This window comes from Azolla caroliniana, unplaced genomic scaffold, assembly GCF_043228905.1.
Source record: "Azolla caroliniana isolate FFs.n. ecotype wild unplaced genomic scaffold, voAzoCaro1.0.p SCAF_8, whole genome shotgun sequence".
Lineage (NCBI taxonomy): Eukaryota > Viridiplantae > Streptophyta > Polypodiopsida > Salviniales > Salviniaceae > Azolla > Azolla caroliniana.
The window spans coordinates 3,761,898-3,781,777 of record NW_028230443.1 but is presented as its reverse complement, the minus strand read 5'-3'; the positions used below and the strand labels follow the sequence as shown (position 1 = coordinate 3,781,777).

Genomic DNA, 19,880 nt, shown 5'->3' with positions numbered 1-19,880 from the left:
ACAAGAAAGTCGGGCACAAGCGGCCTCTTGTAAGCAGAACCTAGGTCCTGTAAATGTTACTCCTAGGTATGTGTAGGAGTGTGTGTATTCCACCTTTTCCTCTCCCAAGAAGAATTCTAGTTCTGATCTTGTTACCCATGCTTGGGTGGTGTTAAACACCATCACTTTAGTTTTATGCATGTTAATTGACAAACCTTTGTCCGTACAAAATAGTTTTAAGGCATTTAGATGTATTTGTAGTTCCTCCAGAGAGTCTGAAAACTCTCTATGTACTGTGATACCTCATCTATATAGAGACCGAAGAGTGTAGGGAATAGTGGGCATCCTTGCTTCACGCCAATTGTGCTAGCCACCGCCTCTGACAAGCCCTTAGAAGACCGCACTTTTCCTGACACAGAATCATAGAGTGCATAGATTCCCCATTACATCTCTATAGGAACAGTAAGGGCTTCTAGGCGCTGCATAAGCTGAGCACATGGCACAGTGTCAAAGGCTTTTTGGAAATCTACAAAGTAGCAATAAATCCTGTTATTGTGGGCTCTGCCCCTTCTCAATAAGGGCTCGGAGGGTGGTGAATATGTGATCCAAAGTTGTGAACCCCTTCCGAAAGCCTGGTTGTCCAATTGAACGACAACCATTTTGCTCTGCCCATATACTCAATTCTGATTCTAGAATCGAGCCATATAGTTTAGCCAAGTAATGGCCAATCATGATTGTCCTATAGTTGCTTGGCATCATGGGGTCTCCACTCTTGAGGATTGGCATAATGGTATGTTGAGTCCATCTAGTAGGAAAACCTTCACACATGGCTTTATTAAAAATGTGTGCTAGCAATGGGAGCAAGGTGTCACGAGCATAGATAAAGTGCTCACCCACCAATCCATCATGATCTTGGGCCTTCCCAAATTGTAGCCGATCAATGGCATTTCTTACATTTTGTGGTGTAAAGAAGGTTGATTCATGTGGGCGTGAGGCATTCGGGTGGGGAAGAGGAGGTTGCCCCGGGATATCATATAGAACCTTTGCATATTCTTGCCACACCTGAGGTGAGGTCAGTTGTGTGGTGGGTTGCCTCTCATTAAACATTTTCCATGCTCTTTTACTCTCTTGTCCTAGAAACAAGCGATACAAATGATCTTCAAATTTAGCCAAATACAATCTCTTCTTCTTCCTCACGAGGCATTGGAAGGTTGCTCTCGCTTGGTTGTGTGTATAAATGCCACGAGTTACATCACGCTGCAAGCATCTCCTTGTATCACGACATTCCTCATCATACCAACTATTTTGTATTACTCTACCGAGTTTGGGGGGATCGGCCGTTGTGTGAGGGAAGGCATTTGTGGCTGCTTTATGCAATGATTTGGATAAACCTTGGGTAAGTTCTTCAAGGGGTGCGAACAGATCCAAATCTAGCATGCCATTGTATACACCACAACTATACACATCAATTGTCTCGTGAGTAATAGATACTTAGCCAGCCCACTCTCCGTAGCATATACATCCTTTGTGCATCCATCCTTTACCTCAAAGCGTAGATATGCATGATCAGCTGCCAAGCCAATAGGTCTCCCCGATATAGTGAACACTTTTATTTCAAATATAAGAGATGGAGATCCCATTAGATAATCGACTATGTTTGCACCCCCTTTTGGGTTCCAATATGTCAAAGCATCTGATCAAGGCCATTGTGACAAGCCATTATATATCACAAATCCATGCGCGCTTCCCAAGGCTAGAAAGTGTTTTCCATATTCAGTTATAACACTCATATCTTGAGCTTGTCGATTTAGACCAACCTCTTCCGCCATAACTTCTCCATAAACAACCTCGTTGGTGTTAAACATAGTTGTTTGTTCACCCTTGGTTCATGCATTAAAATCTCCTAATAATATTATGTCCCCCATAGTAGCAAATCTTATGATATCATCATATAGTGGTAGATATGGTGATTCACCTAGAGGTGCAAAACTTGAGTAGGCATGTGGAAAGTATCAAATTGCAATATATAACTCCCTAAGATCCCCTCTTTTTATTCGTATCCACATGTAGCATGCATCTACATCCTTATGGACAACATGCACTCTACCATGGCGCCCCTCTTTGTATAGCACAACCACTCCTCCCGAACCTCTAGTGCTTCCTCGTGTCCGAGGTTGGGGGCGACATATTGACTCCCATCTATATCCTTGTAACTCGGGGAGTTTGCTAGCCATGCATTGGTGAGTCTCTGTATACATAGCAATATTTGTGTTTTTCAATGTATCTTCAAAATATCCGACATTTGTCCGTAGAGAGTCGTTGCAATTCCATATGTTCATGCGTAGGGTCTCATAGGCCATATATTGTCATGCGGTTCTCTTCTATGTAATAATGACCTTGTCGTCTCTATATACGGCTCATTTACCTTCCTTTCTTGCATCGAGCACTCGTGGCATGTTTTATTTGCGGTGTGCCACTTGGGCTAGAGTGAGATCATCGTCTAAGTATATTTTTTCACCCTTGAGTGCTTTTCTTTTAGAGAGGAAAGCTTTTTTCTTGGCAATATCCATGAAGCAGATGATAAGGGCTTTAGCTCTAGACTCATCTCTTCCCACCCTCCACGCCGAAGCAAATGGAATATCTGATGCTCCAATCTTTGTTCCAAGATTCCTGGCATCTTCTTATGGACTTCCCTTTTCGGCCCAACCAACCACTCGTACATGCAATGCACAAGCTTTCCTCTTGGCTTCTTCTTCTAAAGTAGCATTCATCATTGCCATCCTATCCATGGATGTTCCTTTTTGCTTTTTTACTACATCTATCGAAGGAGCATTTGCTTTAATTTCATTTTGGGCGTGCTCAGTTTGAGCTTTGGCATCTTTGGCCATGTCTGCCCATGTTTGCATTTCCTTCGTGACATTGGCTTTCACTGTAGAGATGCATCTTTCCACTGCTTCTTGTCCTTTTTCTAAATCCACTTTTATAGCTCCTAACTCAACCTTACTTGAGGATATTTCATCCTTAAGGTATTGTGTCATGTCATCCTTGAGCTCTAAGTGTGATTTCTCCACATGGCTTATTATGTCTTTTCGCATCTCTTCTAATAACTCAGCCTTGAGAGAGGCATACAATTCTGTTTTCTGTTTCTCTATCTCCTTTTTCATTTCTTCTTTTAGTGTTATTTCTATATCTTCTCTAATAAGATTGATCTCTTGCGCAATCAAATGGCGTAATAAATCATGTTTCCCATTTTGAAGAGAAAGCCTGATTTGAAGTCAGAGAAGATGTTTCTTGTAAGTTATTCATTTGAGCAAAAGGTTTAAAAGTGTTTTAATCCCTCTTGTTACTAGTCGCAACTAAGAGGAGATGTGGTATTTGATGAAGCAGTATTAGCTGTGACCCCCGCCATGCTTGAGACAAGCGACGCGGTTGCAAATTTCGAGACTAAAGAAGAAGAGAGGCTGACGACCATTATGAGTAGAGACCCAACAAAGAATATGCAATTGTTCTGACTAACCAGGCCTAATTTATTGCTGAGCAATTAGAGTTCTCCATGTCACAAAGAAACCTCTGATGCGATGTCACCTCCACGAACACCCACAATTAAAAAAGGACGGGTATCGAAGCACATGAGGCCATGGGCACCACCTTAGATGACGACACAGATCATGACCCTAGTTGGTTGACGATGAGTATGATGAGCTTGTAATGAGGACAATAGGAGTAGAGAAGGCCCTAGACGTGGGTAATGAAAAACTCTATCAATTGAGCCAACAAAAGAACCTAATCATAATTAAGGTTTGGGTACAACAAGTACATGGCACATTCTAATCGGTTACTTACTTGAGTAAAAGGTTTATAAGTGTTTTTGGCCCCACCACTCGATATTAGCTAATAAGTTGAGATGTGGTATTGGATGAAGCAACATCATGGTATGGCCTGGCACAAATGACCCCCGGTATACTCGAGACAAAGCAAATCTGATGGAAATTCCAAGAGCGACGAAGAAGAGAGGCCAACAACCATTATGGGTGGAGGAACAATAGAGAAGGTCATGGCAAACCAAGCACTTGAGACTTACAAATAAAATTTTCAATGCACCTAGTGGATCGAGGCAATCAGAGAGGAGATGCAAGCATTGGTCAACAATGATACTTGGAATTTAGCCCAACCTCCAAAACCAAGAAGAAGCCAATCAACATTCAAGATAAAGCACAATGCAACAAGCACAACCAACCAATTCAAGGCTTGGCTAGTTACCAAGGGGTTTGGACACATCCATGAAAAGACTATGAGAAAACTTTTGGCCTGGTGGCAAGAATGACTACTGTTGAGGATGGTGAGTGTACTTGCAGCAACAAAAGGGTGGTATTTGCATCAAATGGACATGAAGATAGTGTACCTTCAAGTTGATCATGAGTTCAATGTGAAGTGTGATAAATGGGAAGTAGACATATTACAAAAGAATGCAACAGAATCACTAATTGGAAATCCGCTTTGCGATGGAGAATGGAAATTTGAAGGGTTACTACATTTGATCTGTTTCTAGTTGCTTTTGTCAATGGCAGATCTGTAGATGTATGCCACTACATTCTTAATATGTATATGGTAAACTTCATTGAGAATGTGTTCTTCATCAAGGGAAGAAGCTCTGAGAGATAATTATAATCTTGAAGAGTTTCTATTAGAGTCCATAACACCACCTCAGTTTGTTCAAACAATCTCAACTTTGTCAGTAGCATCATGCTGAGACATAGAAATATGTTTATGTAACGTCTAGTCATGCTAGACATTCACAGGCTTCATTATCCATCTCAAAGGGGTTTGGAAAAAAATAGTTTCCCTAGAATTAGAACTTAAAAGAGATCATGCAAAATATTGGTGCAGTACATATCCAAAGCTCTATTAGATTGCAACATTATGTATGTTAAACCCATATCTGAGTCTTCTTTTATGCAGCCATTAGAAGTGTACAACAGGAAACCTGCAAGTTTCTCATTATGAACGCTGCTAGACTCAGATTTTATAATTTCCTTGATGATTAAACTCAATAAACGCTTGTTATTTTATTTACATGCCAAACCCATCAAGCTTTTACAATTTTACATGCTTGTTTCAGCTGTTGCTCTGCAGCTTAAAACTACGATCAAGCAGACTTCAGTTGACTTTGCAAAAATCCTAGAATGGAAAGACGCTGCCACAGAAAATATAAAGGTGTTAGTTGATAACAGAAGATAAGTATGTATGAGCTCAACCTCAAAGAAAACTTTTCACGTATTTTATCTATATACCCGTCGTTCAAGGGAATCATCCTCCTTCGATTTTACAGAAAGTTTCTCTAACAATTTAATCGCTTCCACAAATCCTTCAGTGGCAGCTGCATCATTGCCTAGAGCTCTATCCACATCTGCTACCTTAGTCAAAGATACTGCTATGTCAAGAACCTGTTAAAGTAAAATAAAGTTGAGTAAAAAAGGTATAATCATGATGACAACATTCTTGGAAATTGGGTTTTGACCTGTGATGATAACTCTGTTTGATCAGTCAATGCATTCCGTCGAAGATCTAAGGATCTCGCATAATGTGCTCGTGCTGATTGAAGGTCGTCTCCATAATAGTTCATATCCCCCATCTTATTCAAGGAAACCGATAATGCATGTACAATCTGTAATCAAAGTCCAGAGTTTACATAAAGTGTAAGTGCAATCATTCTTCATAGAATTGATCAGGTATGCTTTTTCTTATTATTATTATTGGAGATCTTAGAACGACAACAATATATTAGAGCATACACAGATGAATCAAGGATGTTAAGTCCCTGAAAATGATAGATGAGCAACAGAATTAATTTTAGTGTGTAGATGTCTTGAGAAAGATGGGCAACAGGGTGTAATGAAACAAAATGTTCTATTAACATCTTGAAATGGACAAAGTAACATATGAGACCAAATAATTACATCCAGATGAATCCTAGAGAACATCTGATAAAAGAAAGCAAAATAAAGATGTAACTACACTACATAGCTGCATTTGCAAGAAAGCAAATCATAACAGATAATACTAAATGATCAGACTAATACAGATCTTCAATCTCTGACTCATATTTTTAGATGCCTAGAAATTTGACAGTTCATAGTTGATATATCTATCACAAAAAAGTGAAGTGAGATAATTGAATCAAAGAACTGATATATACTAAAAAATACCTCTGCATCTTTCTCATGAAGCTGTGAAAGCATCACGACACTTTCTTCGTAATACTCCAATGCATCCGCCTCTTTACCCATAGATCGACTGGCCAAAAAAAGGTCTCTCTCTCTCTCTCTCTCTCTCTCTCTCTCTCTCTCTCTCTCTCTCTCTAACTTGAGAATTTCACATGTGCCAAAAACCAAATTCCCTCATCTCTTTTTATCTTATATACTTTTATATTTACGGAGTATTATTTACTTCTTTTTTATTTGTTGTTCTCAAAGACGAAACAACACTTACGATGTAATCTCTTGTTTGGTCTTATAGGCCATTTTGGCCTCTTAAAAGACGTTTATCTCTCTCTCTCTCTCTCTCTCTCTCTCTCTCTCTCTCTCTCTCTCTCTCTCGGTAACAAAGGGGTTACAATTGATCGGGCAATAGCAATTTGCCGTGCACGTAGGCCCCAGCCCCATGGACCACGATCTCAACACCCTTGCCATCGACAAATAAAAGCCATTATCTCCCGCCATTCTAGGTGCTTCCCTCACTTCGGAGACATTTCCATTCTGGATCGACCTATGCTAGAGAACTTTTGAAGACAAAAGCTACAATATATCTAACTTGAGAATCTCACATGTGCCAAAACCTAGATTCCCTCATTTCTTTTCTTTTCATCTTATTTACTTTTATATTTACTGTGAAATATTTATTTTATTTTGATTTGTTCTCAAAGACGAGACAACACTTAAGATGTAATCTCTTGTTTGGTCTTATAGGCCATTTTGGCCTCTCTCTCTCTCTCTCTCTCTCTCTCTCTCTCATAATTAGCTTACCCTAGTGGTAAGCCATTTGCACTACTAGCACTATATCTTGGGTTCGAAACCCAATTTTCTCACCTCTCTATTACACTATATATATCTCTTATTTCACTAGATGTCACTGTGGAATGTAGGGGTTGAACCCATGACCACTTGGTCTCCATTGGGCAACCTTACCAACTGGGTGACACCTCTCTCTCTCTCTCTCTCTCTCTCTCTCTCTCTCTCTCTCTCTCCTTGAGACAAGATCACTTCTCATTGAGATCATTGCCATGGAAAGCGTTGTTGAACACATGCTTAAGATTCAAAAAACTGTGGCTTGTGGAATTATAAGATTGTCAAGGAGTTCACCGTATGAATCCAAATAAGAACGATCTTCAGCTTCTATAGATAAATTGGAAACCAAATTTTGTTTCTTGGGCTACCAAGAAATCAAACCTGAGCCAAGCAGAAAGCAATAACCAGATGTAGACCATCTTGTGTCGACATAAACTGCCCATCCCCAATCAATATCCAAGTAACCAATTAACTCAATGCCTCCTCTGAATGAGAGTGCATAGTCATTCATGCCTGTCAAGTACCAGATAGCACAAATGGTTGACAACACTCACAGTGTAGAACAGATGAGGTCTTGTATAGGTAAGATGAATGAGCCTCATGTACTTCATACTATGTATCTTCAAAAATGGGTGAATATTCTTCGTGACAAAACTTGGATTGCAGATCCATGGGACAAGGAAGGGGCTTGCAACCAGTCATGCCATAGGTTTCAAGAAGTTGTCAAAGATACCTATGCTTAGTTGAGAAATATGCCTCCATGTGATTGATAGTCCTCCATGCCCAATAAGTAATGTAGAAGCCCTCAATCTATCATTTCAAATGTCGTTTTTAAATCATTGTGAAGTTGTCCTATCTTGGCTTCAAAAGGACCTATAAGTAGTACATCATCTACATACAAAATAACTAGAAAACATCAAGCCATCGTCCGAAAGGATACATACAGATTGCTGTCAGCAGAAGATCATTGGAATCCAAAAGAAAGAAAGAATTGATTTTGTCATATCAAGCCTTGGGAGCTTGTTTCAAACCATGTAAGGCTTTCTTTGGACTAGAAACCATGCTATGCTTACCTTAAACATCAAAACCAGGTGGCTGCTCCACATAACATTCTTCCATTAAGTAACCATTCAAAAAGGCAGACTTGACATCCATTCAGAATTTACACCAATTCCAGTGGACAGCAAGTTGTAGGCCACATTGGATATAGAAGTATATTTTACAGTGGGAGAAAATGTCTCCTGAATGGATGACTCCTTCCACTTGGGGGTATCCTTATGTCCAATGTATCATTTGCATGGTAATTGGTTTTGAATATCCATTTCAGACCAATAACATGTCTACCACGAGAACGTGGGACCAATTCCCATGTGATTCCTCTCAATAGAATCAAGCTCTACCTCCATGGCTACCTTCTATCCACGAAGAGCACAGGTTTCTTTTGCTTGAGTATACTCAGATGCTTGTAGGACATTACATAGCAAAGCAAAGATGCATATACTGCGCAGCTGTCGAGATTTACGAGCTCTTGTGAGTGGTGTATATAAGACTTGAAGGATGGTAATGGGATGTTGGAGCTGTTAAGACTATACAACTTGAAGTATTGGTTCGCCTCACAGCCCTATCTTGTAACATCCCTACAAATGTAAATAGAGAGGGCGAACTAGGAAGAGGGGAAATAGTGTCACAAAATGACTCTAAAGGTTATGGGAGCTTGGTCATCAAGCGATGCACAAACTCTCCTTCAATGGTCTTGCAATATAAGAAAATAACAAGGTCATCATATACAATACCCAATCTAGATAGTTAGTTCCATCTAAAATATCCTTTGGGAAGTTGAGGAATGGATATTAATGCATTGGAAGCCATTGAATCCCTCTGAATCTATCACAAATTATTGTAACATGTGCACAAGGGCTGCCTACTCCTCCCTAAATGATACTTTAAGTGGGAGTATATATGGTTGTTTGGAGAGTTCTTTCCGTAAGGTAGAAGGGATGGAAATGGAAAAAAAGAAATAGATATATGGTTGCTCAAAGAGACTGACTTGAATGGGATAAAAAAAATAAAGTGAAGGTTATGGAGACCTTACAACTTTGATACCATGTGAGAATATTTATGAACAATTGTAAGGTGCCAAAAGAGGTTGGCTGTAGAAAAATAAGCTAAACAAGAACTAAATTTCTTAGTGGGGCTCAAAGCTTTTAAATACAAAATGATAGTGGGTTTTGTAGCATGTGTATTTATGAAAGGGAATAAAATATGCCTAGGAGCGTAATGAGTTAAAGTTGTGGAGAAGTGAGAGAAAAAAACAATGCAGTAAATGTTGTAATGAAGTGGCAGGTTCAGAAAGTCAAATGAAAAATGCTGGAAGAAAGTAAATCTAGAGTGAGAAAAAAGTGTAGAAAGATATATTAACATCCTTTAAGATTAGTTAAGTTTGGAGAGAGAGTGTAGAAGGGAGAGATTAGTTCTGCGAATGACACCCTCCAACACGTTTTGGTACACTTGTGTATAATGGTGAACTTACGGCAAAGGAAAGAAAATAGCCAAGATACAAAGAAAACATAGAAAGAGGGGAGAGGTGAAACACAAGTTTTTGGAACCCCCCCAAAAAAATATTCTAGGGACAAAAGTATATAGTTTTATTAGAATATGATTTTAAGGCACTTGAAATCATAGTACGTAATATACTTGAATGCATTGGCAAAAATTCTACGAATGCAAACGAATGCGTGTGTTATCAAAACATTCTTATGTTTCCTTTTACACTTTTTACCTTAACTTTCTTACCTTAAAAAGAAATCTACCTTACAATAAATAATGAATACAAAAGTATGGTATTTACCATACTTTGAGGGAGTTTACCATACTCAAATGATTGAAACATTCGAGAATGTGAATGCACGTATGGTTCATACTATGCTTGAAATAGTTCATACTAGCCGAGTGACGCAAATATGTCCGAAAAGCTCTAAAAAGATCTATAGAGTGAAAGGGCTTTCAAATGGTCATGGACTCTTCAGATCAGTTGTATTTTAGTGGTGCTACTAGGGCAGGTCGACCCTAGGATGAAAGTCAAAAGTAGTAGTCGTAAGTATAGTCGACCGAGCTAGAGGAGGATATAATGTCGTATCGCTATCCAAATACAATGATGAAGTGGATGCAGAAGCGCATGTACACGCCTTCCTTATGACATGGCAAGCCAACCGTGTCTCACATAGATTATCACCAGCCAACGTAGATGCATTGAAAATTGCGGAACTTGGATTGTCGTTAGAAGGACAATCAGCCAACTGGTACTCGCAGCACGACTAGGGTGAGTTCAAATCATTTAAACAACTCACTAACAAATTTGTCAGACTATTTCACCGACAGATCACACAATGAGAACTTACGAACCAATTCTATGCGGCCTATCAAGAAGCTCATGAAACAGTTTCTCAGTTCATTATTGGGTTTCAAAATCTTCGGAGGCAGCTAGCACGACCACCTCCCGAGGAAGATTTGAAGGAAACTTGTTTGATGGCCCTCTGAGAGCCACTTCGGACGACCTTAGCCTTCCCGATCTCAAGGATGAATCACTAGAGCAGGTGATTGATAGAGTGCTTGTAACGGATAGATCACAAACGAGTAATAGCATGTCTATGGCTTCATTACAAAGATCATTATTGAATCAGGAGGAATTAAGATTCTGACAAGCAATTCAATGTATGACTTGCTTGAACCTTGGGCATTCCACAGACGAATGTACACAACGCACACATTGCCCGATTTAACATTCGAAGGTGCACACCATCGACCAATGCAAGTCTAATCTTAAAAAAACAAAGTCGCGGCCCCAGTAAAGCAAATAGAGGCTCATGGAGACCGAATTCAACAGACAAACCGTTTCAGGGAAGTCGATCGACCACGATATGAGGAACGGTTTCGACCTGAACAAAACCGAATTCTTTGAGATGATTATAGAAGGGACGATCACCAAGATGACTACAGAAGAGATAGTTGACACCGATACGAGCGTGATTACTCACCTCGTTATGATAGAAACGATCGACGCCCATACAACAGCAACAGAAGATCGTTCAATGACACAAAACACCATGACAAGTGCTCGTATTACGACCAATGTAGAAGCGAAGACAATCGGCAGACTAATCACCATTTCCAAAATAGTGAAGAAAGGGGGACGACCATAGACAACCTACACTGACATGACAATTCCAATAAAACCCTCAAGTTCGGGAAAAACCAAAGCGACAAGACTTTCAGCCACCACAACCCTGACTCGAAAAAGGTGAATCTAGTGGGTCGGCTGACTCTATCTGCTATATCTACAAAAAACACGGCCATTATGCAAATCAATGCCCATCAAAGGAGAAAGGCAAGGCTCCAGCGGTGAATACAATCACGGCAGAAGTACAACAAGTAACAACACGCTGCAAAACCAAACGGTCGGAATGGTAAACACTAGGCAATTTGAAAGGCACAAACTCGTGACTAGCCACCGCATCAAGGACTCCATCTCTAAAGGGTAAAGGAAACGCATTGGTGATGGTTGCCGAATTAAGTTTTCAATAGTCGACACAAACTCGAATCTTGCTATTTTTCTTTGGTACGGCGACTATCGAACTTAACCAGGTTGCTTTCTTCACTGGTCGAATGAATCCGACACGTAATAATTTGTCAATTTCTTCCTTTACTCGTACGGCGTAATTAGGATTCATTCTGTATATTCATTGTTGCACCAGTTTAACATCTTTGTGCAAATGTATTTGATGTTGGCAAAATGCCAGATCAAGACCTTTCATATCTTAGAACGACCAAGTGAAGACATCCTTATATTGTCGTAAGAGTTTTACGAGCTTGTCTTTATTGTTCGACTGCATGTCCTTGGCGATTAAGACGGTTTTCTGCTCGTCATTAACTGCCAAATTAAGCTCTCCCAAAGTGGAGGGTTCACTCGTTAAGATACATGCATCTCTCTTTCCATTGCCTCTTATTGGTGTCGTAACTCGATTAATGATTTGGGATCTGGTTGTTGCTCATGGTTGTCCGACCTAATGCCTTCACTATTGACGTAAGGAGTGATTATTTCGAAGACATCAACCTCAAACAATGGTATAATTTTTGGGTTTTCTTCCAGATATTGGTCGATTTCGTTATCATCCAGGCCCTCCATCATATTGATAGATTCTACGTATAGTGGCACTATCTCTTTCTTTGTTATGACTTTCTCTTGTGTAGGTACTGATACCTTTGATTTGCCTCTGCGAAAAGTGATTACATTCTTCTGCTAATTTTGTTTGATGTTGGCAATTCTTAGCCATGGTTAGCCAAGTAATAACGAGTATGCGCCAAGCGCATCTAATTTTAATACGACTACTGAGATCTGGAACAAACGCCTTCCAATTGATATTTGTAATTGTTGAATGAAACCTAATGGTCACACTGAACTAGTGTCAGCCATTCTCAGCCAAAATGGGCACGCGTCCCATTCACTGCTTCCAAGACAATCGCAGGTCCTTTTGCTTATAACATTGACTCCCGACCCGTCGTCGATTATGTTATTCGACACCTCCTGGCCTTGTATTATTGCTTTGACTGAAGGATTTTGCTCGTCCAGGATTGTCGGCCCATTAATCGGATTAATGACATTCACTGTAACCAGTGACGACTCCTTTGTGATCATTGTTGTTACTGTTTCTGTAAATCTCAGAACTAATTTCAATAATCCAGCCAAGGGTAACATAATTTGGTAGTCATCCAAGACTTGCCATGTTAAATCTTCTATTGTTGGCTGTATTGTTGTTTCTGGTTGCATTTCCGGATTGACTTGTTTGTTTGTTACTTCCGCACTCTTGGATCATTCTGTCGACATTTTTCTCGTTGGCTTTTTCGACCCATTCTTTCGCTACCTTTCGAATTGCCTCATGTTTCCCATTCCGATTGTTTGGTTTTGTTCTGTGTTGTTACTTGTACTTCTGCTGTGACCATATTATTCACAGCTAGAGCCTTGCCATTCTCCTTTGATGGGCATTGATTTGCATAATGGCTGTCTTTTCTGCAGATATAGCAGATACGATCGTCTGACCCACTAGATTCACCTTTTTTGAGTTGGGGTTGTGGCGGTCGGAAGTCTTGTCGCTCTGGTTCTTCTCGAACTTGAGGGTTGTATTGGAACTGTCATGTCAGCCTAGGTCGTCTATGGTTGTCCATGTCGTAAGGAAGGCGCACCATGCGCTTTTGCATCCATTTCATCATTGTATTTAGGATAGGGATACAGCATTGTATCCTCTGAAACTTCTGTCGAATCGATTAGTTGTAGGTGCTGGTCGGACATCTCGTCGTCCTAGCTACTGTCGGTCGTAGTCTCCAAATCTGGGATAGCCCGTAGTTCCGCTTCAGCCTCCTGCTGAATACGTTTGAAAAACTCTGAATCAATCGAATTCTCCTCTTATGCACGCCAGGCTTCTGATCGCATGCGTGGTCATCTGCTTCCCGCAGATTGTTCTTTACTATGTCGACTAGACGACATCCATTCTCCTTTGTTCTCTGTCTCTGACAAATATAGCCAGGCATGCCAAATTTGGTGTTGTCACCTTCTTGGTCGACATACATAAAGGGTTGGACGACTTATTCTCTAAGTCGTCCTACCAAGGGAATTGTGGTTGGAGATATGGATTCGGTCGACTACAATTGCTTACTTATTGATATTCACTCCCGATTAATTCTCACTCTCTTATATTTCTCACTTCCAGATAACTCACGTACCTTAATCACACACACAAATGTAACTGTGATACTTAATCACTCTCAACCCTATGATCGACTGTATATAGAGACACTCCCTCTCTCTGGTCATACGACTCAATATGATCAACTCTCAGAACAGCACAATAACAATGAAGCAGAGTAAACTAAAATTATATTAAATTGATACACTTACAGATCCATCCCTTTTACAATGCCCTGTACCCCTTTTTATAGGTGGTACAGGAAGTTCTCTCCAAGAAGCTACAAAACTACCTTTTGGCAAGAATCATAAAACAACAGTTATAAGTACTTAATTTTTTACTTGCCATTTTACGACTATTATATTTTCGACCGTTATATTTCTTAGTCGTTCGACTTACGACTTCACACCTGTCCTTTTTTTCGATTACGTGTTCTTTCGACCCCTAGCTCAGTCGACTATACTTACGAATACTACTTTAGACTATCATATTAGGGTCGACCTACCCTGGTAACAGGTGGCCTCTCGCTCAAGATACCACTGCCATACTAGAGGGGACAAGACAATTGCATTTCACAGGTATCTTTCAGAGGGTCACATCTCACCCTCTGTCACATGTGGCGGGATCATGTTACATCAAGGGCAGAGGTTGGAGACAAGATACAACTACAATCCCCAAGAGGAAGGGCTACTAGACTCCATAGTAGACATTAAAGAGTTCAGATATAGATATCCCCATGCTGCCTACAAGAAGACAGCCCAATTGCAAACTCATGTATTACAACCATTATCAAGGATCTTTACAAAACCTAGCTTTCAAATTTTCAGTATGGATAGCCTGAAGCTGTCCATATTCGTAATCACAATTTGTATCGTATGCGATTTCAGCCTCTAGTCAAGATCTCTTTTTTTTTCATGGGCTTACCCAAGGTTATTGATTACGCTATCCAAACAAGGTTGAGGATTTGTATAACCTATACTTTCCCGCATGTTTGTTACATCATTTATTACTTCTCCTAGAATATATTCCACATCAATGTATCAAACAAAAGATCTCATGGTCTCCAGTTAATACAGTTGATGAAACGCATCTACATATACATGGGACTCAACACATTTAGACATGTGCATAAAGTAAATGTACCAACATAATCAATACCTGCAGTCACCAAGCATACCAAGAACTGCCCCTAATTGTGAGTAAATCTCCGATGTAGAACCATTTCTTGCAAGTTCTTCCTTAATATCAGCAGCACAAATGGCCAACCTTGCACTTGCACTTTCCATATTTTGAGCTTGGAATGCCTGCAGTGCATGTCAATCTTCTCAATACTCACATGTTAGAAATAAAGGAAAAAATTGATTATCACGGCTCACCCTCATTGCTTGTTGCACAAGAAATGTTCCTCTTTCCAAGGATACATCCGCATATACAACATTGTTTTGAGAAATCTCTCCCTCCGATCCATTGACTTGCGGTAAAAGTCTCTTTACTCTTGCATGACCCTCTATAAATCGATCTACTTGTTTTTGTAGTTCATTATCAGCTTCTGTGCCCTCAATATCTGCTCCACATATGGGGCAATCGTGAAAGCGGGAAATGCAAAACCTAGAGTAAACAAAAGAAGGAATTAATAATATGTCATATTAGCAGATTTCTAATAAATATACATGTCGTCTCCCACACATTGAAGGATATAACATCATGTCAAAAATGAAGAAGTACCAAGGTGTGTGCAAGAGGACAAGGCGTAAACATGGTTATTTATAAGAAAGAATTCCACAATATAGTCACAGTTTACAAATTTTACAAGACCATTTGGGAACATCATATATGTGGTGCAATTTGCAATACTCAAGGCGTAGAATAATTAACATAATGAATGTCATGCAACTAACTGCTCTTAATGGGACAAATAGGTTTCCATGACTTTGCATAATGCTTTGACATGGATCAGAATATGTAACAAAGGGGCAGGTCTCTGATGTACCCATGCATGTGAAGTTAGATCTTCCTAGAAAAGAAAAATAACACCTGTAGAGAATGGATTCTGGTCAAAGCATTACCTAATAAAGTGAAAGGATTACCGAATAATGCTTGGTAATAAGAATGGAAGGAATCAAACAGGTAGAATGAGAGGCAAGTCATGAGTGGCTGCCCATAGCCCTAGCCCAAGAATACAACAATGTCAAAATGAATAAAGAAGAGACATTATAAGCTAGAAAAAGAAAGTACGTCAAAAAGACCCCAAGGGGGAACAATGAACCATCAGGAGCAAAAGGAAGTGTTGAAAGGAATTTTAAAACAGTAGACCAAACAGTTCAATAATGCCTCCCTGGGTAAATGGAAAGAAAATTGGATACAAACTTTACATAAAGGGAGACCATAACCTACTTACTAGCTAGCACACCATTAAAGTGGAATCATGGTGGTCAAATTATTAGGCATTATGGCTAAACAGCAGCTTAGTAAATAGACTGAACAAAATGACAAGAGAACAGTAGAATAATCAGCCTTCAGGTCTAAACATAGCAGATAGACCACTTAGTCTGCTTGACAGTCCATATACACAATCGTCTACTGAAAATCTTGACATGCTAAAAGACAAACTATAGACTAAAATGGAGACCTTATTGGAGTAACAAGAGTGAGAAGGACAAGGAAGAGAGACCTTGTCCCTTGAATCACCTCCATCCCACCACCCTCCTCAACATCACATCATCATCTTCATCATCTTCCTCGTCATCATCCATCATCCTCATCTTCTCACCGGCACCCTCTTCCTTTCCGTCGCCATCATTATCCTCTTCTCTTTTCCATTGACACCATCATCCTCATCATTGCATCCTCCTTGCTGGATCATGCTTTCTCTAATCATCATATGAAGCTATTGGCTTAATAACCTATTAAAGATCACGTAAGATGAACTAAGGTTTTTGATTAAACTAATTCTAATTCAACATGAGCGACTAACCCAGTTTAAGGAAAGTTGATATCTTATGTCCTTGGGGATTTGGTTTGAATCTACAATTGATGAACATTGATGAAGTAAGAGTATAGGTGTTTCTATAAGTTTGTTAAATGTTTCCATCTGCCTACCCTGCATGGACTTCGTTGAGTTCAGCCTGCTTACAATGTCTTTCCAATCCAAACATTTTCCCAGCACCGAAGGTTAAGTGCGCCTCATATCAGACCCAGATGTAGCCACACATTATGAGACTTGGAAGCACATGTAAAGGGCATCACTGTCCTTGCAATGTTGCACCATGATCGTATAGAGCATTTACATTATAAGAGAGTATCTAGAAGATAGGGTGGCCAATTGACTGTGCTTCAAGAATCAAGAAAAGAATTCCTTTATACATTTAATCTCTTATACTATCTATATTATATTTGGCTCCAGACTATATATTTATTTGGCATATCTCTCTAGCCTCTTCTTGAATTCTGGGGTAGGTAATCATAAGATTAATAATATTTGCAGCAGATTCACATCCGACCATGTATGAATAGGATTACCTCTGGCCTCTGAAGACCATAGGTTAATTCACTTATGTCTAGCCTCTTAATGACTTACATGCTATAGTTACTTCTTACTTCTACATACTGTGCTCCAGATTATATGCGACTAGCATCTTACTAGCTACTACAACTACTTAGTTATATGCATCAATATGCAAAATGTCCTATTTGTTGCCTCTTAATGAGTTTGAGGGCTTCATTACAAGCATCCAGGCCCATGTTCTGATTGGCCTCTCTCTAGCCTCTTATGGTTTAGTTACAAACATCCAACCTACATGCTAATTGTCCTAAATCTCGAGCTTCTTAATGAGTTCTAGGGATAAATTATGAGCATCAAAAATATATTGTCATTGGCCTATATCTCAAGCTGCTTAGTGACTTCCATGGCTAGTTGAATGTAGCCTTGTCAAATAAGGTAACAAAACTTAACCCAACCTAATCTATCAATAAACGCATCTCTGCAAGTGCAAAGAAAAAGAAAAAAAGAAGAAGCCAAGCGTTTTTCTTGTTTACCTGCAGTAGATGTGGCCACAGGGTACACACTTGGAGGCGTCAAACAAGAGGGCACGGCATATCACACAGCTCAGAGGTCCAAGCTTAAAAGTTGTTCCAGAGTCATATCCAAGAGGGCATCTACTCACTCTTCTTTGATCCTCATTCCTCTCAATTGATGCTGCTTTTTCTTCATCTCCTCCCCCTCCTACCACCACTCCTCCTCCTCCATCTCCTTCTCCTTCTCCTTCTCCTTCTCCTTCTCCTCTTCCTTCACCTCCTCCTCCTCCATCTTTTTCTGCTTTTTCTTTTTGTTCTTCCTTCTTGCTCTCCTCCCCCGCGTTGAGCCTCAGTTTGGCGAATGGGCAGGACATGGCGCGCTTGCGTCTGGTTTCTCTCTCTCTCTGTCTCTGTATTCTCTGTGTCTCTGTTTCCTCCCCTGTTCTGTGTTTGTTTGTTTGTTTGTTTGTTTGTTTTGATGAAACAGGTACCACAAAAAATGAAGAGGGGATTTCTTTCTTGATTTAATTTTTCAGGCTTGTGTTTTACTTTCCTGCTCTTATTCTTTCATTCCTTTTTTTGTTCTCTATTGCTTTTGTAATTTAATTCATTTGGTTGTATGCATTGGGAGGGTGAGCATTGTGTGTGCGTGTGTGTGCGTGTGTGCGTGTGTGCGTGTGCGCGCGCACGCGTGTGTGTGTGTGTGTGTGTGTGCACGTGTGTGTGGCACTATCACCATCACCTGCCGAAGTTCCACAAGCAGAAGAAGAAAGGCATGGGACGATTTGAGCCATCATGGGTCCTTCGTTGTGCCAAGTGTCCATCTGTGGAGGTGGTTTTTAGTAGGCGATAAAATCTACCAAGCAATCAATTTGTGGGTTGGGATCATTGGGATAGGTCATGAGTCATGACGTATCCATGGGACATTGATGCATATCAACGTTTCATGAGCAGAAGAAGAGGAAACGTAAAGTACGAGAGGTTGTGTGCGATTCATGGGTCGTTCACTATGTCAAGACTCCATTCATAGGGTGGTTTTATTGGGCGATAAATAGTATGAGAGGTTGTATGTAATTCACAGGTCCTTCATTGTGTCAGTCTCCATTTAGAGGGTGGTTTTATTGGGTGATAAATTTACTTAGCAATCTATGGTCTAGGATCATGGTGGACGTCGTGACACGTAACGTGACATTGGTGCCTATCCATGTTTCACGAGACTAAGAAGAAGATGTGTGTGAGAGGTTTGGTTCATTCGTCCTTTGTCGTGACAAGTCTCCATTCCGTGAGTGCTTTCAATTAGATGACAAATTCATGCACAATATCTATGGACTATGATCATGATAGAAAATTGCATGAAATTATTTGTGGGACGCCAATATTTGTGGTTTCTTTAAGTGGATAGTAGAAAATATTGGGGTCTGTATCATGAGAGCCACAAACAAGAGATGATATGTCTTCAGGCAAACAATGATTCAAAAGTTTATTTGGATTCTTCTGTTCCGAGGCCTCAACATTGAGCTTGGAAAACAATTGAGCAATCGTAATGCTCTATTATCCAATCTCGTTGAAAAAGTTCCCTCATAGAGCTATTTTAGTTTTCTTAGCACCATACTAGAAGGAATGTCTCAAAATGTGCACACTACTACTTATAGACTTAAAAGGCCTAAAAAAGTAAACGGATGGTGTGCAAATCAGTTGCTTTGCTTTCTCACAATTAGGGCCTTAAAAAACTAAATGTATTGGTTTGTTTACTCACAAAATCCTTCTTTTTTGTAACGATGTATTGAAATCTTTACCATTTAAAAAAAAATTGTTTCTCACTCTAGATCTTGAATGAGGTTATAGTTTTGATGTTTACTCCAACTTTCTTTCGATCAAAAGTTACAATGGATAATTAAATTTGAAGCATGGCTAAATATTGGTTCACTTTTCCCACAGTTTTATTTCAAGAATCAAGATTGACCACATTGTTCTATGTTCTAAATCTAGATAATCAGATCTCAACGTAAATAGTCCATGATTGATCCATGTATCCAAGGTTTCCGTGGAAGAATTGTCAAACTTTATTTATTTATTAGTGTTGCCT

General features: G+C 39.8%; 1 protein-coding gene across 2 annotated transcripts; it reads right to left on the bottom strand.

The window, feature by feature from the left end:
* Positions 1-4,841: 4,841 nt before the first annotated feature.
* LOC147860830 (zinc ion binding protein) lies at positions 4,842-18,223 on the bottom strand. 2 transcript variants are annotated; one of them, XM_087323712.1, is made up of 8 exons: positions 18,072-18,223; positions 17,816-18,020; positions 15,157-15,388; positions 14,939-15,084; positions 6,186-6,273; positions 5,498-5,644; positions 5,271-5,423; positions 4,842-5,173 (listed from the first exon to the last, which is right to left on the bottom strand). In XM_087323712.1, exons 1-8 carry the CDS (start codon positions 18,166-18,168, stop codon positions 5,126-5,128), a joined length of 1,116 nt encoding a protein of 371 aa, XP_087179838.1. In that variant the 5' UTR covers positions 18,169-18,223; the 3' UTR covers positions 4,842-5,125. The 2 variants fall into 2 exon arrangements, with proteins under 2 accessions (XP_087179838.1, XP_087179836.1); XM_087323710.1 differs by having other exon boundaries at positions 17,816-18,223.
* Positions 18,224-19,880: the final 1,657 nt, after the last annotated feature.

Excerpts from the sequence above, each read along its gene's own strand:
- LOC147860830 (XM_087323710.1), bottom strand. The coding sequence starts at position 18,168 with ATGTCCTGCCCATTCGCCAAACTGAGGCTCAACGCGGGGGAGGAGAGC. Across the intron at positions 15,389-17,815 it reads TGTGGCCACATCTACTGCAG|GTTTTGCATTTCCCGCTTTC; the intron begins GTAAACAAGAAA and ends TGTTTACTCTAG. Across the intron at positions 15,085-15,156 it reads TTGTGCAACAAGCAATGAGG|GCATTCCAAGCTCAAAATAT; the intron begins GTGAGCCGTGAT and ends CATGCACTGCAG.